Source organism: Nymphalis io, chromosome 24 (assembly GCF_905147045.1).
Source record: "Nymphalis io chromosome 24, ilAglIoxx1.1, whole genome shotgun sequence".
Taxonomy (NCBI): Eukaryota; Metazoa; Arthropoda; class Insecta; order Lepidoptera; family Nymphalidae; genus Nymphalis; species Nymphalis io.
The window spans coordinates 1,900,018-1,924,987 of NC_065911.1; the positions used below are offsets into that span (position 1 = coordinate 1,900,018).

At 31.3% G+C, this 24,970-nt stretch overlaps 1 protein-coding gene across 10 annotated transcripts in view; it reads left to right on the forward strand.

Moving 5' to 3' along the window:
- The window catches only part of LOC126777977 (nuclear factor 1 B-type), a 55,943-nt gene that overhangs the window by 21,997 nt on the left and 8,976 nt on the right, over positions 1–24,970 (forward strand). For 4 of the 10 annotated variants that reach the window (XR_007670111.1, XM_050501337.1, XM_050501338.1 and 1 more), the window contains exons 2-7: positions 14,387–14,542; positions 19,412–19,603; positions 20,468–20,675; positions 20,982–21,053; positions 22,215–22,310; positions 22,855–23,013. Coding sequence is in view for 9 of the 10 variants with exons in the window: in XM_050501337.1 (XP_050357294.1) it covers positions 14,387–14,542; positions 19,412–19,603; positions 20,468–20,675; positions 20,982–21,053; positions 22,215–22,310; positions 22,855–23,013 (883 nt within the window). In the remaining variant the exon portion in view is untranslated. The remainder of the gene's footprint in view (positions 1–14,386; positions 14,543–19,411; positions 19,604–20,467; positions 20,676–20,981; positions 21,054–22,214; positions 22,311–22,854; positions 23,014–24,970) is intronic. The other 6 variants (XM_050501340.1, XM_050501339.1, XM_050501341.1 and 3 more) reach the window with 6 other exon arrangements.

Sequence of the window (24,970 nt, forward strand, 5' to 3'; positions counted from 1 at the left end):
ACCAAAACTCTAAATTCTTAAATGAGGAAGCCGATGCTTAGCAATTTGGATGCTATTACTTTTTACTTTTCATTGTTTAAAATAATTTCTATGTGAACCGTTAGTTTTTTTACCCAAAAAATTAAGCCATTAGATCAATTTACCAATAAAATTCTTGTTTGACTGGACAAACATTCACATTAATATATAATAATGGAGACAGATTTGTTTATCATAACTTTGTTTTACAACTTTGTCATAACTTATCGTTTATTATCATAATTATTATACTACAACAAAAACGAATTAAGGGATTCTGATGGACGTGTATCTGATGGGTTATTTCAACGGCTGGAAATTCCGAAATGCAGGGTTGGTTTTCAGACATTACAGATTACTGGTACTGACAAAAAGTCCTTAGTCGGCTACCATAAGCACTTATTGAACTACCCCTCAATTCAAATGAAATGGAATCAAGATCCTTTTTTTTTAAATTATTACACTTATTGATTGTCAAATTGAAGTTCACCACCGGTTTGCTACCCTGACCAAAAATTGGTAAAAAACTCAGCAGGTTTTTGGTTTTAATTTTGTAAATGCTTACATTTTTTTATAATATAGGCGGTCAGGTAATTTTGCCATCTGATGACTAATCGTCACCACCCATTGACATTGATATTGTAAGAAATATTAATCATCCCTTATATCGCCAACGCGCCACCAACCTTGGGAACCAAGATACTATGGCTCGGTAGAATATCGGATGAGTTGGTGGTACCTACCCAGTGTTTGGACGAGGCCCTATCAGCAAGTAAATATTTTAAATATAAGAAGGAAATAGCAAAGAGACGTTCTCATCTACTCTGCCAGAACTCAGAACTAACAAAGTCCTGAGCTGAAATCAATAAAACTATTTAAGATTAGATTGTGTCCCCAAACAAATAAACTCAACAAACACTGTTTTATATCGATGTTTAGCTTCTCGAATACCCTTGAAAACTTTGTAGTTGTGAAAGAACCGAACTATGCTGGAGTTTGTCAAAAACTTACGATTTAATCTGTGTAGTCAGTATCATTCTAGTTTCGGTATTATTCTTCATGGGATTGCTTTTTAGTTTTCAATTTTATTTTAAGTTTACTTATTGCTTTTGTAGTTAAAATGATATATTTGTTTAGGAAGATAAATTGCTATTTCGTTGTTATATTTTTATAAAAGAGCTTATGTCGGTGTTTTATCGTGTGGAAAATTTATAACTTCATAAAAGAATTGTGTCGTTTTGTTTCTGCGTGATTTTTGCCAAGTTGGTGTTAGGGCTTTGTGCAAGCCCGTCTTGAGTAGGTACTACCCACTTATCATATATACTACCGCCTAACAGCAATATTTATTATTGTTGCGTTCCGGTTTGAAGGGTGAGTGAGCCAGTACATTACAGACGCAAGGAACCTAACATATTGGTTGGTGGCGCATTGGCGATATAAGAGATGGTTAATATTTCTTACAATACCAGTTTCTGTAAGCGGTGGTGACCACTTAACATCAGGTGGCCCACTAGTCTTGGCACAATCGTCTTCATCCTCCCATGCGGGCGAAACCGGAAACTCCGTTACTAATATTTTTAACAAAAGCTTCTAATTTTTTTTTTTAGTAAATTTAATACTACCAATATACAATAATATAAACTGATAAGTTACATCAATATAAGATCTCATTTAAGCATACGACTGACTGAATATTACTTATAGTAACGTTGCTATCATTAATGACCATGATATTTTATCCACACTGAGCTTAAAGTATACTCCACTTTCTATATTTATTTTACCTTATTGTCATCCTCCTAATATTTATGATATAATTTGCATGTTTCGAATTTCGAATGGTTTTTTCTACAATTATTTTTTAGGCTGCCAAAATAAAAACTGATTAGGTACATATATTATAAACATTAAAGTACAAATAATACCTATTAAAGTTGAAGAAACCTGACGTTTTCATATGTTTAATTTATCAGTACTTGGTAAACTTTTTAAATTATTTTTTATATATGTATATATAGTAACAGCCTGTTAATGTTTGGAGCTGGGTAAAGACATCTCCTTTTGTGGCGAAGGTTTATAGCTTATCTAATATATTCTTCATAATGCGTTTTTGCACGAGATGAATTATAAGCAAATTATACGGACGAAAACTCAGTGATGCTGGCTCGGATTTGAACCAGCAATATTTGGTTACGTTTCACTTGTTCTCACCTATCAGCCCTCACTCATAATATTTAAATTACATAAAATAAAATTATTTTCATAAATTTAAAACTTCCTTAAAATAGCCGTTATTTTTAAAAAGTGTTGCTTGTTAAAAAAAAATAAAATAATGAAAGAATACAAGGATCGGTAAAGAATTTTATACAACATATAAATTGGAGTAAAATCCCGCCAATTTCTATCTAACAAACGTATTTAAAACTTTATTCTAAAATAAATGAAACGGATAATTTAAGTAGTCACATTAATGAAATAACTTCGCAGTGAGTATTTAAGCTCTCCCGGACTTAGTAGTATATTAATGCAAACTTTAACCGACCCGCGGTTCCCGGATGTCTTAAGGAGTTATGCCTGATGAATGCACTTGTCTCCAAGAAGGCACGTACAAACATACGAGTACACAGACATGGAGAGTGGAATTCTAATAAAGTTGTTGTTTTAATGCGATCCCTGTCGCTTCTGGTAAACGTGTATTATCTGTGACCGCATCTTGTCTGTGGTTTTATCTGACGAATGTTTTGGTGGGAAATCTCTATGAATTATGTAATTGTATTTATTTGTTATATTTCGAAAGTAAAATGCAATGTTGAACAAAACGCATGTGAAGTATCGATATTGATGGTAATCGAAACAATTTAAAGCTAAATAAAAATATAGAATTTCGTTACTAATTAAATCACTATATTTTCTTACTATTATAATAATAATAAATAAAGAAGTGTACAATTTACGACCTTAGTACATTCAAGAGAGTAGATATGTTTTAGATCCATTTTTTATTATTATTTGAAGTATATTTTCAAGATCGAATTTTAGCGTAAAAATTTTATGGATTAAGTTTGATATTTGTATTTTTTTAATATTTTTTGGTAAGGGATACAAGTATTATGCCACTTACTGTCATAAATATTGGCACTGTGAGTGCACGGAAACCTGTGGATGTAAAATATTATTTCCTATCCTTCGAATTGGTACACGTCAATACAAAAAAAAAATGACAGGATGCTTACAGGAAATAGCCCTTTAAAATACTTTCGGATTCATTCTTAAAAATAAAAATTACTAATCATATAATAAATATATTTTGATTTTTGCTTAAGATGCCCGTTAGGCTGTATACTATTTTGTATATGAATATATATTTAACTAGAATAGAAAAAATCAAGATTCAAAATCCGTTTGACAGTTTTCATATACACATACGTAAATGCATAGATACGATGTATTTAAATAAAGTATGTAATAGCGTTAATGTCTTACTGCTGAGCACAACTTATTCCACCACTGCTCAAATGGTGGTTGGTGGATAACATATGACAGAGTTTCATCTGACACATGGTTACCTCACGATGCTTCTATCAAGGCTGAGTTCAAGGTGAAATATAAACAACGAATTAAGCAAACGGAAATTTACATAAACCAATAATATTTTATATATTTGGTTAAAAAAATACTATACATACGATATTTGTTAGAAGTTTGTTAAATGTATATTGCAATAACAAAAAGTTTGAATTGAGTTGAGTTGCAAAGTTACTTTAAACAATTGCTGATAAAATGGGTCAACATTTCATATTACAGAACTATCAATGTTAGTGAGAAGTGAGCGCATTGTTTCCGTAATGTTTTCTTAAAAAAATATATACAAGGGAAAACTGCATAAATATACCACTGTTGGGCAGTGGACTATTTTTCTTTTGAGATAAAAATTCGCAGCTCATTTCAGCTAGTAGAATTCATTTTAATTATGTGGCAGAATTTGATTCGACACATGCATTATTTATAATATTTATCGTGGAACGCAAAAAAAAAACATAATCAATTATATATTATATTAGTTAGGGTATATGTTTTACGTTAAAAAATGATAGCTAAGAACGTGCTAGCTGTCACTAGACAAATATAAACAGTGACTTGCTGTCAAAAGACAAATATGTTGATATTTTATTGCATTTTATCGCAGCTGGGTAAAATATAATATCCATCTGTAAAGCCGTTGCATTAAAACTACAGTTGATGTAGCTAAGCTCTTACGAGGAAGGTCGGTGAGTGCTGGGTTTCGTCACAGTGATAGCGATTTTAAGACATTTTGATAATGTCTGCGCTCAATGTGGTATCTCAATATCTTATTTTCTTTTTCATATCAGAGCTTTCCATAATTGAAATATTTATTTTTACCTTACTGCCTTAAAAACTACTTTGACCGATCTCTTTGGAAAGCATATTCTCAGCTGCATTGTGAAAATTAATGATATCATTAATTTTAATCTCACGAAATAAATACAGTTGGTAACGATTGCGTCGTAGTTTTAAATGATAAAATTTTAATTAAATTTTCATTATAAAGTTAATTTTATTCGAAATTATAACGTTGTACTCATTTGTTATTTCCTTTGGTAAACAAAGCGGTCTTATGTTTGTCTTATCGTTAATGCCTTAAGATCTATTTTCACCGATCTCTTTGGAAAGCATAAATATTTTAACTGCTACTCTATAATATTGGGCACGTAATGATACATATATTAGGAAACTACGCTCTTTCAAAACGCAATCTTTTAATATTGCAATTCATTATTGGTATTATTTTTATATACACGTATTATATAAGAATTTGTGACGAGACTGTTCGATTGGCTGACAAACAAATATTATATATATATATAGTATATAGTAACAGCCTGTTAATGTCCCACTGCTGGGCTAAGGCCTCCTCTCCCTTTTGAGGAGAAGGTTGTGGAGCTTATTCCACCACGCTGCTCCAATGCGGGTTGGTAGAATACACATGTGGCAGAATTTCAATGAAATGAGACACATGCAGGTTTCCTCACGATGTTTTCCTTCACCGTTAAGCACGAGATGAATTATAATCACAAATATTATATAATAAAGAAAATACTATTATTATATTATATATATATATGTTTGCATTGATTGTTTCAACCATATTTAATGCATGGATTACACGGTAGCATGCGCAAGCGATTCCGTTGCGCTCCTCGTTAAGACGGAAAGGGTACCGCTGGTTTTTTAGTGGGTATTCCGATGACCGGAGCGCACTCCGCGCCTTGAAAACCGGCGAGCCTCTCGCTGTTTCCGTGTGGAAAACTAAACTAATTTTTTTTAAGTGATTTTTTTTTAAATTGTTCTTTACAGTCCCTTATATAATTGCTATAATAATTGTATTCAATTTAATGTATATAAGAACTTCATTAGAGTTTATGTTACAATATATTGTTAATTTCTATAAAACTACTTTTTTCAATGTCGTTTAATATTATGAATTTCTATTGATTCAATTTAGTTGAGAATGGATAGTATTGGCCTTTGATTCACTAGCCTATACTACTATAAAACCGATATCTGATTCTATTAGCGTTTGAATTGCATTTAAGAGCTGGTCGAGAGTGATTTTAGTTGAAATGATATCAAACAGTATTAGAAGTTTCAGAAGATTGGTATTGATATTTAACTGTTTAACTCTTGGAAAAGGCTTGAGTGCAGTACGATGTGAGTTCTGTGTTTAAGCATCTATAATATACGTCTATATTTTGAATGTATGTAATAATATAATAACGTTGAAGTGTTTGCTTAGAGCTATCAGTCCGATTTAAAAAAATATTTGAGTTGAATATGTTATATATTTCGAAAGGTTATTGTCTATATAACATGACGTTACGACCAACTGAGACATAGCAGTAACGTTTAACGCGAGTGAAGCCGCGCGAAGCAAATAGTTCAATATATTAAGCATTTTTTGATTAATATTCGAATTGATGTATAAAAAATTTGAAATTCAATTCTATCATGATGTTTGTTGTATATATCCACAGAAAGCGGTATTTTTTTTAAAGTGCATCTTATTACGATATATTTTAAAATCGAAAAAATAAATCTGTCTAATATTTTAATTTAAAAATTACCGCTGGTACTGATTACAATACGTTAGAATGAAAAGACTGGCCTAAGAATCTTCACGGTATTATGTATTTTAAAAACGACTCAAAAAACATGTAATGGTATCTATTAATAAAACAAAATAATACGATATACACAAACCGCTGTAACAGAGACCGCGCGTTCAGTTCTTGAAGCTATTTTCTATTTCTGCACAAACAGTTCAGCTGCTGTTGGTCTTCAACTTGTTGGTAATGCGATATAAATACACACACACATTTGTATAAAGTCGATAGATTTGATGATTCTGTATTTCATCCAAGTTTGGTTTCAAATGTAGGGCAATGTTTCGTTCGTATTGTGTTCAGCGCATGTTTAACTTACAGGGCTAAAATTTTAAAAGGATTAAGGAGTATTTTGTTTTAAATATATTGTGGATTTTTGGTTTTAAATTATTGTTTCTTAGCATCGTACAGACATACATTGGCTTTTTTATTTTAATACATTATGGTTTTTTTAAATAGCAATATTAATAAATAAAATTTAATATAAAAAATTCATTGTTTTTTGTATTTATAAAATGTTTTGTTATTTATTGAAGCAGTCATTATTGTGGATGATAAAAATACTAAAATATTTATTTTAGTTTTGTAAAGTAGATAATTTAGCATTTAATATATAAACTGTTTTTACATTTTACTCCAAAAGTTTTTTTTTCACAATGGTAACATTATAATTCAAGGATACGTAAAGTCATGTAAATAAATACCGTTTCTTTGATGGTAAGAAAGCGGGTTGATATCGAAGGTGTTTTCTTTAGTTTACGATCTATCGTTAAATGAAATGTGTTGTTTTTATGGTGGTTCTTACACCATGACACATTGACTGGATGAGATCAGCATTACATATTGAGGGTAGTATTTTTATCGTAATTAGTTCTATAACTTATAGGAGCTTTATACATTTTTTTTATCTATCTTTGCCAATCTTTGTTTTTTTTTTGCTTTTCGCTAATAAAAATAGTGAAGGTACTAGTTAATTAGACTTTGTTGATTTTAAGATACATATCAACTTAATTTTATTTAAATACCGTAACTTTGTAAACTTTGAAAAATAGTAACTAATAAGTTTCTTGCTGATACTTCATAGATTATTCATACAATCCTGTTAAATTATGATTTGAATGTATTTGAACAAAGTATATTTATATTAAATAAATCATAATACTAGATAACAATTTTTTATGAAGTTTATTTTTAAGTTAATATATCTTTTTCGATAGGATTTTACGAGCTTTAGTTGTAATTTTAGAAAATTGTGAGATGAAATTAATTTTACCGGCTAGTACAGTGGGTATCGCTGTTTAATATTATGAGTTAAGACTGAGCTGAAGTTTATAATCCAGAACTATACTCACAGAGTAACGCATATTTGACAGAACAACATTTATCGAATACTTGAATCGTGATTATTTAAATTTTCTTTTTTTTTAAAGTATAGGTCGGTGGACGAGCATATGGACCACCTGATGGTAAGTGGTCACCAACGCCCATAGACATTGGCATTGTAAAAAATATTACCAATGCTTACATCGCCTATGCGCCACCAACGTTGGGAACTAAGATGTTATGTCCCTTGGGCCTGTAATTACACTGGCTCACTCACCCTTCAAACCGGAACACAAGCAAGCACTGCTGTTTTGCGGTAGAATATCTGATAAGTGAGTGATACCTACGAGCTTGCACAAAGCCCTACCATCAGAAAATAGGTTAATTAATTTCTTTATGTTTTTTTTCTCTGTTTATAATCAATACTAGTTATAGTGGAAACTTGATTGGTTTATGTGTTATCACACTGTAACACATCAGTCCTACCAAAGGGTGTGATGTCTTCAGGGTTGTATGTGTGTGTATGACTTAGATGTATGTGGTATCGTTAGAATTCTTATATAATCTCGAGTTACATATAAATTTTTAGTTCTTTTTTTTGTAGAACAGTGTGTTTTATGATTTTTGTCATCGTCAAATCGTACTGTTTCTTTTCCGAAGACGGAATATATAGTTAATATTTCGGCTGCTATAATATTTGTATATTATTTTTTAGTGTGAACAATGCGTTTGTGTTTGTAAGAGGGATTCACGCCAACTGCGTTTTGAAAGTTTTAAAATATTTATGCAATTCCAATTTCCTATATGCAATGTTGACGTGTTAGCGTAATATATTGAATTTGTGTTCAAATGCGTTTTATAGAAATTCCTCGATTCGAAGCTTCGGGTAAACTTCACCGACTTTAAATTCAAACGGCGTGCAGGCTAACTACCTAAATGCATATAATCGAATTTTGCATTCAGTTTACAACAATGGGGATTTATTGTAGAATTACGTGCGCTGTCCACTAAGCGAATGCGTTTCTGGACGCATCATCGCATCACTTGTTGCGCGCCAAAACAGCGCGTGGCAAGATGGCGACTTTATTTTTTTCATGGCGTATTTCCGCGTGTGCCGTAATTTTGGCCAGTGCTCCTGTGTGACGTAGGCGACCCAGTTAGGTACGCCAAGCGGTGCCAGGGCCAAGTCCAGCCGGGCATCCCCAATGAACCGGCGCCAATATCTATAAAATAAATTGGACGACCGCGAAATAAAGACGGAAAAAATAATAATGAAGGAATCGTAAGCGTTGAACGATTTGCCGCCAAAATTTTCAGGGTGAACGCACTCCAGTGTTTTGGCAATGTTTGTGGCTGTGTGTTGGAAGTTTTCCTAATAGTTCGTGTGATTCGATAAGGGGGGGGGGTGTTATGCTGCTTTTATTGTTAGTTTGTAAACACGACTAGATATTTCATATACTTTCATTTGAGCAAGTTCACATTTTGGAAGGAAAAGTGATTATGGTCACACACGTGTTATCTGAACATTTCATTGTGTACTCGGCTCGAATGATTTCTTTCTCGCTATAATTATTTATGTATTTATTTAGGTTCACTCTTGATTATTTATTCAATATGAATTCCTCATGTTACTTTTAATGCAACTATTACTTACGGTTAGACTTTACACAACTATATTAAAAAATCACAGGATTGGTATAAAAAGTCACCATATAACGAAAAACAATATTTATTCTATAAAGCACTCACGAACAGACTTTCAAAACGTTATTGAGGAAAAATGGTACCGTTCGATATTGTCAATGCAACTACAGAAAAATCTGACATTATGATAATTACGACCTATTATTATTAGCTCAGAGGAATAAGTGAGCTCATAGGGAAGATACTTTAACGGACACCCATAAAATTTCTTCACCCCACTAAAATCCACATCTATTAATGAATAGTTCCTTATATATATAATATTCTATACTAAATTATATATATAAAAGAGCTTATTTTTAATTGATTTTCAAACATATCATTACAATTCTGATTAATACATGCAATATGATTATAAAATATAATTATAATATACTGAGATTCTTATCAATTCTCGATTGAATCTACATTCAAACCGGTATGTATAAATTATGATTAAATAATTTTATTAATAGACTTTATAACATTATATATTTTACAAACGCTTTATATTTTGATATTATATTGTTAGATTCAAGATCGAAACGTGCTTTTAAGTTGCCTTCAAGAAAGATCATTTTTTTAATTATTTCATGTAAATTTTCGAAGTTTAATATTAAGCCGATAATTTTAACCTTTCATATAATCATCACCAAATTTGAAACTTTCGTAGTTACAATAGAGATTTTCAAAAATAACTAAGATGAGATATCTTTTAAATAATTTTATTACTAAGTTAATTGTAGAACCTTTGTTTCGAACCGGTGATAGTTTTACATTTTTTTAATCTTGTTTAATGACGATTGAAATGTGCTGCAGTGCTAATCTGTAAGAACTCGCTTCATTACTCACCCGTAAACCTTGATAACTGGCTTATGTGATATACAATTTTGACGTGTGTGTTCTTGAAATATAATTATTATGGTCAATATCGCATATCACTTTGTGATATTTTACGACCGTTTTCTCCGTTGTGTATATAATATATATTTGTATATAATAGCCCTAATAAGTATGAGAAGATAGGAGCTGTTACGTTCAAGTTTATTTTGATATTGTTATTTGTATCGGCGAATTCTTAACATTTCTGCACAAAGTTAGGCGATTGTCTTAAAGTATACTTTGATATGTTTAAAGTTATATATAGTACGTCTTTATTCTGTTGCCAACTGTATTTTAGCTCAGTATTTTCTATTCATATGCAATATATTTGCACCTGTATTTTGATAGCTTTACGATGCTTTTCTTTATTTTCTTTTAGTTTTAAAATTTCATGTTTGTTTCTCTAACGTTGGTCATTGCGTTGCAAATGGAGGATGTTTATACAACATTTTAAGCAGTTTAATGCAAATCCAATTTTTTAATTTTTGGTTTTAAATTCCAATTGATTTTTTTTTGTTTAGTTTCGAAATGTCTTATGGTTAAGTTTGTTATATTATTTGTTTTATTTTACGCGTCAGTAATTTATTTTGTTTATTTTAAATTATTAATTATGGTACATATCTTATCTCTGTTATAATATTTTTGGTTAAACTTAAATAATGAACGAATGTTTTTTATTTTAATTAGCCTTCAAGGATGTGTGTATTATATATTATGTTATATAATGTGTCTTCTTAAAATAAAGGGACATTGCAAGCATTTAAAGATATAAGTTTCTAAATGCAATGCCTAGAAAACACCTAAAATATGTAATCAATTGACGACTTCCTGGTTTCTATTGAGGGAAATGTCATCGTACATCAGTAACATCGTTTTTGAGTTACAAACCGTTGTTGCTATAAAGTTTTGAGTCACTAAGGTATGACTAGGCGGGACTTCGTAAGTTACGAAACGTTATTTATTGGGACGCTTTTGGATTATAGGTATAATTGTTTCTTGAATATAAATATGTTGTATACAAGTAAATACTTGACATAACTTAGTCAATAACTTCATATGATATGTTGCTTATTAATTGAAAAAACGTTAATCAAATCGCTTAATCCAAAAACCATCCAAGTCGTCCTTGAACCGTACTTTCACCAACTAGATCAGTACAATCACCTCAAGAAATGGTCAAGTAACTGGCAAGTTTACCAATCGACACTGCCAGTACCACGTGCCTTCAGGTCCTGCCAACAGTGCTTGGCAGAGCGGCGCTACGTCTGGCGTCCCCGCCAATTCGATGTTTTGACTGGATCTTTGTTTATAAATCTTGGAACGGTCGGGTGTGATGTATCCCATATGATTTTCATTGATGTTACGTGTGGGCGTTTGTAGTACTATTATAGAGTGAGGTAAAGCGTTTTATATCAAAGAAATTTATGCGATTATACTGCGTAGCTCCGTACGCTTTGTAGGTCTGTGTACGACGATGTTGATCTCTATTTAGTAAATTTTTAAATTGCGAACACTGATTTTCACCACATACTGAAGGTATTTTAAGAAGGTAGGTTAAGAAAAAATAAATAAAAATACTGGTTAACTAAGCTCTGCTAAAATATAACCTAAACCCATTTGGTTTCACCTACATTATACTCGTAGCGTGGTATTATATTGTCTATAACCTTAATTAATGGGCTTTTAAACAAAAAAAAAACATTCCCTTAATAATCCTAGATTCGATGCTAAATTTGATAGGATTCTCATTAAATGATGATTATCGTGTTAACTTTAATTTAGTTTTGTTTAATCAGAACGTGATTACGATATTTACTATTATAATTCATTGTAACATTTAAAACATACAAATATCAACGTTGTCAACGTACGTCGGTTTACAATAAACTGTTCTTAAAGTATTAGTGCAGGCTGGTTACAAGCTTAAAATAACGATAACTATAATTTACGCGTCATAGCGCCATCTATTGATTACAAAGCTGAACTAAACAGAAGTTTATTGAAATAACTTCAAATGGTTATGTAAGTTAAATGAATCTAACACGGATCTCACTAATGTAAGCAAATGCACATGAATTAGCCTACGTATTCTTCACTTCTCTGAATACAACGCCTCTTTCCAGGAATGTATTCTCCTCAACACGTCGTATAATCTTGTATGCACGAGACGAAACGCTGGCATTTACGATTTTTTACAGTTACAATATAACTTCGACTTTTTACGTTGCAAATACCATTATGCGATAAATCAAGTCGACACCGTTGCATATATTATGTTATGATTCAAATCAACAATGGCGTTCACTTACCCGATGAATACTTGATTAATTCGAATTTTACTCATGGACATGTTAATGTTTGGTTTGTGTCGTTTGAACATCGATTCCAGTTATTGTCTTTGCCTTATTTCAATAATATATGTTCTTAAAAAAATAAAGCACGACAAATTTTTCATGTGCTTATTTTGTGTATATAATTCGTATCATATTTATATACAGAAATCCACATTAGAGCATTGCGGTAGAAATAGTTCTAATCTTTCTTCCTAAGAAGAAAGAAGGTCTTTGTCAGAATACTTAGGGTTTTCAATTTTTAATTTAATAATTAATTGATTGATTTTAGAACACATCTCAATCGAATATTGTGGATCCAATCTTAACCCAACGATGGGAAATTTGCTGATTAGTATTGTCTACTGCACTAGGTATAATACCTTCCTATTGAAAACAGTGCGGTAAAACAACCACTGGAACTTAGAATATATTGAAAAAGAATTAATTAATTTATATATATAAGAATTATATACATTAAGACCTTAAATATACATAAATAAATAGTAAATATAGTTACTGTAAGAGTCATGACCGCGTGGAATGATAGAAAGAATATTAGCAGCATTTTCCTTTTTGAATCGCAATACCGATCCTCTGGGAGATAAATGAACCAACCGACCTCTAGTGAAGCCAATAAGACCAGTTGCTATATTTTTAATAAAAGTTTTTGCACTATTTCTCCAAGTCTAAGTGTTTCAAATAAAGAGCAATGTTGTCTCTTCTTTTTTCGGATATCAAATCATTGATGACAGAAAGAGAGAAGTCTATCAATCTGTAAACACTAAGTATAAGCAAGATCGTTTACTATTAAAATATATTTATAAACTAGAAGTCTTGAATCAGAATTGATATTTTGGTATTCGTGGATAATATTTTTAACAATATTTTTCTTGTCATATCCATTTATAGAATATTAGAAACATTGAATTGGAAAAAAAAAATACGACACAGAATATTTAACTTTTAACCATAGCTTTTTAAGTTCTATCTTAAATCGTAGATATTACTAGAAAACTAATAGATATTTAGAAATTAGATAATTTAGATATTAATAGTATTTTCCGAAGTACTTTACTAAAATTAGACGGTTACTTGGTATCTGTCTCTATTGGTGTCATATTAGAATGATTTAAGGGTGTCTATTTAAGGTCATTTGAAGTACATTTGATAAATAATATTGTTTCCAAGAACTAGTCTAGTAATTATAACTAATATTCCCTTGGAACATAACTAACATTTAACTAATATTCTTAGATTAAATTAAGTGCTTATTCATTGAATCTTCGGAATTTTTTACGTCGCAGACGTACATTCACAGCCATTGTTTTACTGTGATCAATAAACACATATAGAATGGAATGGAAAAACCTGCATTCATTCTATTTAAGTCATTTCCTGGTGTTATTTTTTAATTTTTAGGAATAGAGAATAATGGATATTTAATTTGTTTATTGTAATTGGGCCAACTTTTTTGACCAATAACCTCTTTATGATTGGATTTTGAATTACATATTTTTCTAATTAACAGTAAATGTTGTAGTATCTAGTTGTATTCAGATTCGTATAAAGTAATAGTAGTTGTAGTTAAACATATTTAAGACTTTTTTTTAATGAAATGAATCAAAAGTGTTCTTATACATATATTGAAAATTCCGATCAGGATATATAAAATTGTGACTTACCCTCGCCTTTGGTAACAATTACGTTATGAATGCTTTGAATGTAAATATTGTCTCGAGTGCAAGAAAAATAGTCGTAACTGTATCAGTATCGTTTTAACAAGTTGTATTATTAACATGTGTTTTTCAAATTTTGAATAGTCTATTTTTAAAAAAGAATATTGTGAGAATTAATAGAGTAATTTTAAAAGAGTCAATTGTTTTTTCTGAGTCCCATGTTGGGCGCCAATTTTCGTTACTGACATAAAATCTCTTTAAATGTTGTTGATTGTTTGAATGTTCACAGGACGAGTTCCATCCGTTCATAGAGGCCCTGATGCCTTTTGTAAAGTCCTTTTCGTACACGTGGTTCAATTTACAAGCGGCCAAAAGGAAATATTACAAAAAACACGAAAAACGGATGAGTCTTGAGGAGGAGCGGCACACAAAGTATGAACTGCAGGTAATATTTTTTTATAAATTTATACGTCATTTTATTGTCTCAGTCATTTACTACTAACAACGATTATGAAGCTCAATCATCGAAGCTTAAAATGAGTGGCTCAATTTTAAAATGTACTAACAACCTATTCCATGTTTTTTTAATATTCTCTAATTTTCTTTTTCTTTTGTATTACGAAAATAACAAACAAAAGTATACTAATATACTAATGTTAAATATTTGCATAAAAATAAACGGCTATCGGCGAAATATTATAAATTATTGTAGGTTCAGGAAATTAAACACTACAGTCGTATGTACAGTAAGTTGCATGTCTTTATAATACCAAACAACCGAATACAAGGCAGTCATACAAAAATAACATGTAATATGAGTTTATGTATAATCATATACAGATTCAAAATTGTTTTAAAAAGAGAACGTCACAGCTGGACTTTGTTTTTTATTCCGGTATTTTGTGAACCTTTGCGCTTTACTTATCTGACCACAGATACAGCAAAGCTTTGGTAATGGACAGTTTATTTATTACGCGTTGATTGTACACGAAATTATTTCTACATAACAAAAAATATTCTTTTCTGAACGTCAATTTAAAATCAAAACCTTTGTTTAAATAAAAATGTTAAAATTGTGAATCAGGACAATCGTTGACATTGTTTTAAGCATAACAAAAATATCACACATTAAGTAACGATTAATATTAGTACATGCTCTTTTTAAAATTAACACATCCAAATAAATTAATCAAAATTACGGGAGATGAAAATTCGATAAAAATATATCGCTACTATTTTAATTCATTTTTATTTTTAATTATTTAGTCTTCATGAGATCTCTTTAAGATTGAATATTCTATCGTTTTAAATTCTACTGAAATTTTGACATATTGAAACCGTTTCGTATCCGGCGTAAGTCGATTATTACAGATTAAAAATGCGCTTATCATTTATTATCCAGTATTTCTTGCCATCATCATTAAACATATCAATTTCTTTAATATGATAGTTTTTACGTTTACGTTTAGTAATTCTATCGCGAATTTGAATAACGTAAATGCTTACGTAAAATAATTTAGCTCTATAGAGTGATTTTTGTCTACATATCTATACTTCATAACCTCAAATACCATTTAAAGTTTAACGTTTTGCAAAACATTAAGAAAAAACACAATTTACTATACAATGTATAAGAAATGAATGAATTGATATATCGAAATGTAACAAATATAATGCCGAAAATGGCGTGAGTTAACAGATTTTCGCGTTGCGGAAGATACAAAACAAAGATGTCTGCATTCATAGATAGTCGCAATGCGTCTGTCGGACGCCGTACGAAGAATTCCATAGCACGTGTCCTAGTTGTTGATTTAGGAGGTTAATACTGAAAATTAGGCCTACTGTTTTGTCTACTATTTAAATTCGGCTGACATCAATTAAATTACTCTTTATGTTTTTGTGTCGTTTTTATAAAGTGGATTTTATCGCCCCATAATATTTTAGTCTAAATAGCTTGTGTTGTTTCCAAAATATAATGTATTTAAAGTTTTGTTTTATGAAGACTAAGATAAAACAGTGTAATAAAAAAAATTCTTTGTTTTTAATTTGGTCTATTTACGCAACATTAAGAAATTGTAAAGTTATTTTTCATCTTAGTATAAATGGATTTGATTATATAAAAAAAAATATTTTCTTCAATGCGTAGTTTGTCATAATCGTAATTCATAATAATATAAGTAATATGACATAATTTATAATCGCGCATAAATAATTAAGACTGTTGGCTGCCTAAGCTAGACTGTAATAAATGATCTATTTAATTAATCTATGTGATTAGAACAGTGAGTGATGGCTAATTGTTTCACATAATTAATATTTAGTGCGTGAAATGTAAAATTCTAAATTTTCCATCGTAAAATCAATTGATATAAAATCGATGCTTATTTTATTTGATCTGTTATATTGGATTTGATTTTAGAAAGTAAAATATAAATTTTGATACATTTCCGGCCTGACACTTTTGTCTGAAACCAAAATATATTTAACATAATCCCGTATGGACTATATACATTTTTTATATATATCGAGAGTGCGCAGAACGTCCCTCACTCAAAAAAGCAACATCATTTCTTAGCGCGTCTCTACATAACGAAATTATGTTCGTCTTAAAATTTCAAATCTAAATGACGTCATTTTTAAGATGTGTCATTTTTAAGGCGAGGTCCAGAACGGTTGAATACCAATATTCAACCGTTCTGGACCTCGCCTTCTATATACATATATTTAATTTGACTAAACCGTGTCTATACACAAAAACAATCTTATAATTGTTTTTTGGATATCAATGATTTCTCGCTTTCTGTCAATCTTGGTTGGACATTTGAAAGAAGGAGACAAAATCTTTTATATACAAAATTTATAGTTAAAGCCAAAAATATTATGATAAAATGATTAACACTTAAATATTTCGAAGTTTTGTTCCAACTCAGTCTTTCTACTTTCCCCTGATTGATAAAGGTGTGTTGAAAATCTAGTAAATAAAATATATTCTCTTCTAGATATGTAACTTACTATAAGCGTTGCTTAGCGACTGTTTATTTAAACCATTTTCTCCCTTTCTGTCATCATTGATTTGACATTTGTAAGAAGAAGACGCTGCTTTGTTTTACGAATCACCCGCTAAACGACGTTTATAGGCAAGGCCGTTGAATAAATTTATTATTTTATAGTTATGATAGGGTTTTGTGTAAGTTAGTCTGAGTTTCCTCTTCCTATTCCACTCACTACATATTCTTCCACCAAACAGCAATATTTATTACTGTTGTGTTCCAGTTTTGAGTATGAGTAAGCCAGTATAACTACAAGCATAAGGAACATAATTAGTTTCCAAGGTTAATGGCTATGAAGGGGTTGGCTAAAATTTCTTGTAGGGCCAATGTCTGTTGGCGTTGGTTACAACTGATCATCAGGCATTTACCAGTATGCCTACTTATTTCACAAACAAAAACGATGTCGTTTATATTTCCAATTTGAAAATCGAATGTTTGGTTACAGCAGTATTAGTACAACTCACTTAGTGTCTTATTCGTGAAATTCAAAATCATTACGCGATACGCAATTTTGATACGTGTGTCCTTTATCCGTTATGGTTATTATAGTCAATGTCGCATATCGCTTTCTGACATTTCACGATCTTGTTCTGAACTGAATTTCGATTTATGTTTTATCTCCGAAGCGAGATCAACAGAATAAGTATGTATGTAACAGTATGTTGGACTTCATTACATAAGTTCTTTAACCAATGGCCTAGATCCAAAAATAATATTGATGATGCTACCTCATATATCGAGCTGTCAGATCAGAAACTAGCACGGATTTTATTGTTTCAATACCTTTTTTAATGTGAGGATTTCCGCGCATTTGGCTTCATTTGGACAGGCGATAATTGTAAGTGGTGGGTGAACACCTGTTTTGTGGTGAAAAGGCCGACGAAAGAAATGTTTTGGTTTTTAGTTTACATATCTGGTAGGTACTACCCACTTGTCACCGCTAAACAGCTCCAATGTTGTTGTGTTCCGACTTAAAGGGTTTGATTAAGCCAGTGTTATTACAGGTCCAAGGTACGTAGACACGGTAGCATGCGAAAGCGATCCCGTGGCGCTCCTCGTTAAGACGGAAAGGATACCGCTGGTTTTTTAGTGGGTATTCCGATGTTAGGGGCGCACTCGGTGCCTTGGACACCGGCGGGCCCTACATACCCCCGCACGCGTTTTTCCAAATAAAAAAAAAAACCGCGTAAAATAAAAAAAAACCTCGCCTATGTCTATATGCGTTGGTAACAACTAACCAAAAGGTGGAACATTTGCTGAATGACATGCATAAAAAATAACGTGGCTAACTAAAACGTCAGAGAAGAAACGGTCAATTTTATGAGGCGATGTACGAGTAGCAGTGATTGAAAGAAAAAGTGCTTTCCACTGTTCATGTAACTTAAAAAAATCAATGAACGTTCAATTGTTATTCTAGAATATATACTCAGTGACAAATACTGGCCTGCGTGATTTAGAAACATGAAATATTTAAACAGCGCCATCTATCGTTACCAGGTAATATACGCATTTAAACAGGGGTAATGCTCATTGGCGATTGGAATTCCTTACGAATGCGATCAGATTTTCGTTATTATGTGTTAGCCCTGCTATAAAAAGCAAACACGTGTGAAGTGGTTTTTGCTTAAATCATCACTGAATATTTTAACGAAGATCGCTGCGTTAATTAAGTCTAATCTTATTTATTAAAATATTAATTTTTACTTTAATATATATAGGTAATTTTTACAGTGTATATATTTTTGTTATATGATAACTAATTCAAGAGTAAGTCTAGTTAATATTATTAGAGAAATAATTGGTGGTTGGCCTTGTGCAAGCTCGTCTGGGTAAGTGTATCGCCCATTTATCAGATATTCTACCAAAAAACAGCAATACTTAGTACTGTTGTGTACCGATTTGAAGGGTGAGTGGGCCAGTGTAACTAGCGGCACGAGGGACATAACCACATAGCTCCCAAAGTTGGTCAGCGCCAATGTCTACGGGCGGTGGTGACTATTTACCATCAGATACCCATTTGCCCGTCCGCCTTCATATTATATATTATAGAAAAAGAGAAGCCTGATTGTCTCTTAATAAAACAATGGTACATCATTAAGCAATAGCAAATATTTAAAACTAAACTAAATGTTCTACCATAGTATTACGAACAACGTGGATTTTTTTTATTGTAAACTTATATCTCAACAACTAAAAAAATATTTATCACAAACTGTAACCGTAATAAAATTATGTAGCTAATATATAAACTCAAATAATTCCAGAACGAGAAAGCAGAAGTGAAACAGAAATGGGCTTCGCGTCTACTCGGGAAGCTGCGGAAAGATATAACGCAAGACTGTCGAGAGGATTTCGTCCTCAGTATCACGGGCAAGCGGCCAGCCGTGTGCGTGCTCTCCAACCCCGACCAGAAGGGCAAAATGAGACGGATAGACTGCTTGAGACAAGCTGATAAGGTACAAAATACATACTCCCTGTATAGAGCAAAATTGCTAATCTTTTATTGTATTTTGTATGAGCAAATACAGTTCGAAGTTAATAACAAAGTATTGTTTGTAAGCTACATTTTATTTAAAGGGTTGTGTCTGATCAAAATCGTAATTTCTCGATAGAAAAAAAACACGAGCTACCTCTATTTACTTTTTTTTCTGATTTATACTCGAAATGCTATTTATCTACAATGTTTTATCGCACATCTTATTATAACCATATTCTTATAATAATTTGTAAAATATGTGCAGCGCGAAAAAAAATTATAGTTAAATACTGAAAATGCATACAAATGATCGCACGCTGTGAGCGGCGTGTAAGGGTGATGTGATCTGAAATTTTGTTGGCTTTAAGTGCGCTTTAACTAATAAATGTTACAACTAACTTTTTAAAAATAAATTTTTATTTAAACTTAGTATTAGTGATTAAAAATTGCTATACATATTGTCACTAGCACCAGGCGTTTGCAAAATTTCAGCCCAAATTGGTATAGTTGAACTGGTTCAAATTTTCATTGAATTCGTTATTTTTTTTTTAATTTAAACTACATATAAATAATTATTACAATGGTACTTTAGTAGTACTTCATAATAGTCATTACTATGAAAAATATACAAATTATAAATACGCATACATAAACATATGCATACATACATCCTCATCATATAGAACAGTCCTATTTTGAATGTCTGTTGAAGAATTAGTACATTACATACGTACATTTATATATATAAAAAAACATAGTTAAAATAAATATTTCAAGTGTATCTTTTACTAATTAAATTTAAAGGTTCCATTATAATAATATTTTCTATTTTTAAATGTTTCAGGTGTGGCGCTTAGACCTGGTAATGGTGATATTGTTCAAAGCGATACCGCTAGAGAGTACAGACGGGGAACGCTTAGAGAAGCACCCGGAATGTACACAGCCGGGGCTCTGCGTCAACCCTTACCACATCAACGTGTCCGTGCGCGAACTTGACTTATACCTCGCGAACTTCATCAACAGCTATGGTAATGGGAGCGACGGTCTACCAGGTCTCTCGCTCATTTATAATAACAACGCTTTGTTCATTTTTGTTGCACTAGCATTGATGATATTCGAAATTCAAACATTTCATACATATTGAAAGTAATTGATTAACAAATTATCGGTTATTTATCGTATATAATAAAATCATCAAAGCTAGTAACTGTATTACATAAATATTATTTGCTAATACTCGATTGTAAAACTAGAGCTGTGATTGTTTTCTTTTCTGGAACTCTTTCATTTTTTTTGCGTGTAGTTGGAAGCAGTAATTCTTGCTTAGTACCTTAGTACATATAACTGATATGTTTCAGATATACTAAGCGGATCTCTCTCGCCACATCCCACTAGGGACAAAGAGAATGAACACGAGGCTAAGAACAAAGGTAAACCGGCTCGTGTCGGTGTCGTGGCGTGTTCGTGTCGTGGTTAAAAATGGTGTTTTAACAGCCTTCTAAATTGAACTGAAATTGTTGATGAAAATTCTAACTTAATTAATTTCAGGAGCATATAAGATAATTCATTTATATTATTGAAATAAAAAAAAATCCAATTATTTCGATACGGTATTCATAATGATCTAACACGATATTATATTAGTTACATATATAATCGTTTTCTTAATTTAATTTTTTAAAGGTTAATATACTTTTAAAGTCAATAGAACACCATTTTTAGTCGCAGCAGTAAAATTGATGAGAGATTTTTTGATTGGTATTGCACAAAAACATTTTGTGGTCACCATTTTAGATTTGTGCATTTGGACGTTCAAACTTATCCCTGTATTGGCTTGCACCTCATGCTTTCCTTGGTGTTTTTGAAAATTCTTGATGTTGCTCGATTGTTCTTTGTGTAATATGTAATGTAGTCGGTGTTCCTTCTCTTTCACTCTTTAGTTGGTACCGTGTAACTCTTAACAACTTTCAGAAACTAAATATCTAAATTGTTATTTCAAAGTAGTAATTTGTTAAACAAATTTCGGTACATTATTCATCCTGATGTTGTTAAATTTTTCAAGAAAATTTGGTTTTTTAATCGAAGTCGGTGGTTGCGGTGTTTTTGTTTTGTTTTGAATCTTGAAAGGTAATTAAAAATCGTAATGATGGCTGTCAAAAGTTACATACCAAGGTTAACAGATTCGATGTTATTTTAAATTTCACGCCTTGTTAATATTTTTGATGTATTCACTTTGTCTTATAATTTAAAATGTTTTTCTTAAGATTAAACATAAACTTTATAATGTTATGCATTAATAATTTTATTTGCCTTTAATTTGTAACTCTTTATTTCATTTCGTTCATCTAAAATTATTTAATTAACATTCATATTTAAACTGGCATCGATCGTAGTTTAAGTGTGTGTTTTTTTCTAAATTAGATGTGTGTAAAATATTGATGTTTTCCGTTTAAATTTAATTGTTGTATAATTGTTGTATTTATATGAAGATTTTAATGATTTAGATGTGTTGAGTCCAATTCTGTTTGGCGATTTCCTTTTGATGTTTTTCTTTCTTTATTTTCTATAATATTTCGAATCGTGGGTTACAGGCTATACCCATAATCCATACAACGGTGTTATTTGCAACGATATCATTTTAGCGACCGGTGTCTTCTCATCGAAGGAACTATGGAAGTTATCTAAAGGTAATTTGATATCTTATATAAATATATCAATTGCCTGGTACTAAAAGAGCTAATTAACTTTTTTGAATAAAATATAAACCACATTCTGAAATTTGCCAAATCATTAAAAATAATAAATGTACTTTTGCTAAAACGACATAAGCTTAAAAAAAGGCAAATATGCAATTATTATAAAAATAAAAAGGCAATTATGCAAAGAGGCATATGTTATTCAAAATAACGAAAATCTTTTCATTGTTTCTATTCTGATTATTATCAATATCTAGGGCTATGGCATTGGGTCTTTTAGAAGCAGGCTATTGATATATGTTAATAATATTAATCAATTGCATCGTTTCTGTTAATCTCTTTATACCGCGTTTTGAAGGATGAACTCTTTTATTTACACGGGTTCTCGTTTCGATGACTGCTCATACCGTAGTTATATTTAGATCATTCGGTTTTATTGTCATATTGTCTTAGTGTTGTAGATGAATTTTCAAAATGAACATTTGCAGCATTATCTTCTCGAAAATGCTCACGTAAAATATTTTAATCATTCTAGCGTCTATCCTCCAAGAAACAGGATCCGAATCTCCGGGGGGCTCCGGGGGCATCAAACTGGAGTCCACGTACTATGGGTACAACAGCCCCGCGCCGCCCGCCTTCGAGCCGCCGCCCGAGCGCGCCACGCCCTCCGCCATGCTCGTCGGCCAGTGCTTCAGTGAGTACAGCCGTACTTGTGTGTGTTGATAGCAAAGCTCCATTCACATCTCCAATCCATCAATGAGAACAAGCGGATGATAAATCATGTTGGTTTATGTACAAAAATAAATATTTATATAGATTTTCTAGAGGTCACATATATTTGTTACAACTTTTTATTTGGCCCATTTCTATTAATGAATATCTAGTCCATTTTAATTAGACACGGCGATATGACTCAATATATTGTTAGTGAACTCTCAATTACATATTAATCGTATATGCACAAGAACGGTACCAAAACAAAATGACGATACGTGTGTTAACGTGATTAGTATTCACGAACCGTCCGCCTTGTTCGTACACGGATCTCGTACTAAATACGGTCGCATAAGATTATTTTATATGAATCATTATTAACATTGCATTTATTTGGTTACGGGTTCATTGTATGGGTCGCTGACATATTTTGTTTATCGAAATAAATGCATTTGTATTTTTATTAGCAATCAAATTTGGTATCGGCGTTTTAAGATCTGCGATGTTGAAATTTTAAATATTTTAATGATTTATTCTTCTATTTTTGCTTATAGATATTTAGATAAACGAATTCATCAAAATTAAAAATAGCATCTGGAAAAATCATTATCTAACCGCAATCTAGATGTAAAATAACCAGCTCTGACACCGATTCCGAGTTTTGTGAAGGTTTTGGAACTATTGCTCCAAAATTCAAACGTTTCGACTGCAAACGTAGCAAAAGCATAATAATTTTCCTATTAATATACTAAATCTTCCAATTCTAATGTAAAGGTAGAAATGCTACACTTGGAATGCGTGGATAAGTGGTTGGATTGAAGAATTGGGGACTCATTAAATGATAATGTTTTGAAAAAGACTGCTATTGGTATCGGGAACCTACCTATTGACGTTTGTATAAAATTAATTGAGTATCTGATTGATTTAATACTGAATAATTAAATTTTATAATAATAATAATAAATTTGTTATAAAACTTGTTATAAGATGTGAACTGTTATCACGATATTAGAGTACATTGGCATTCGCAATTTACAAATACGCATAAAAATAATTAGTAAATAAAAGTCATAAGAATTTACAATTCTTTTGTTCTTCCAAATATTTTTTGGAAGAACAAGATTGAAATATTGGGGACCCATTAAATGATAGGTAATGTTTTGCAAAAGACTTTGATTGGTATCTGAGAACCTACCTATTGACGTTTGTATACAATTATTTGAGTGTCTGATTGATTTAAAGCTGAATAATTTAATTTTACTGACACATAACGATCAGACGTTGTTGGTTTGGTGTCAAAGCACGAATAATTCTTACGAAAATAATTAGCATTGTTATTTCCTTAATACCCATTGTTTGGCATGACTCTTTATTTTGACGGGGTTTTTGCTGGTCCTCACAATTATAATCTCAAATACAAGTTTTTATTTTATGAATATCCGTAATCTCGTTTGAAACTTGTAAAGTTAGAAGTAGTGTTGCTTGTAGTAAGCTGAGCATAGACTTATACTGAGATGCACCATATTTTCTCCTCTCTAGGAGAATGTTTGAGATTTATTCCACTACGATGCATCAATGCAAGTTGGTAGATGAAAGGTATATTTATGACTGACGATCACCTTAAATAATCGTTCGTATCGATATTATTTCAACAGTTGTTTGTAATTCATGAGTTATGGCTAACGCCTATTGACGCATGTATTCATGTGTTCGACCTTATAGAGACATCACATAGAGATATAATTTCATCATATTTTAGAAGATATTATTCGTGCAATACCGTTATTGCGATAATAAAAAAAAATAATAAATTTGTTATAAAACTTGTTATAAGATGTGAACTGTTATCACGATATTAGAGTACATTGGTATTCGTAATTTACAAATACGCATAAAAATAATTAGTAAATAAAAGTCATAAGAATTTACGATCCTCT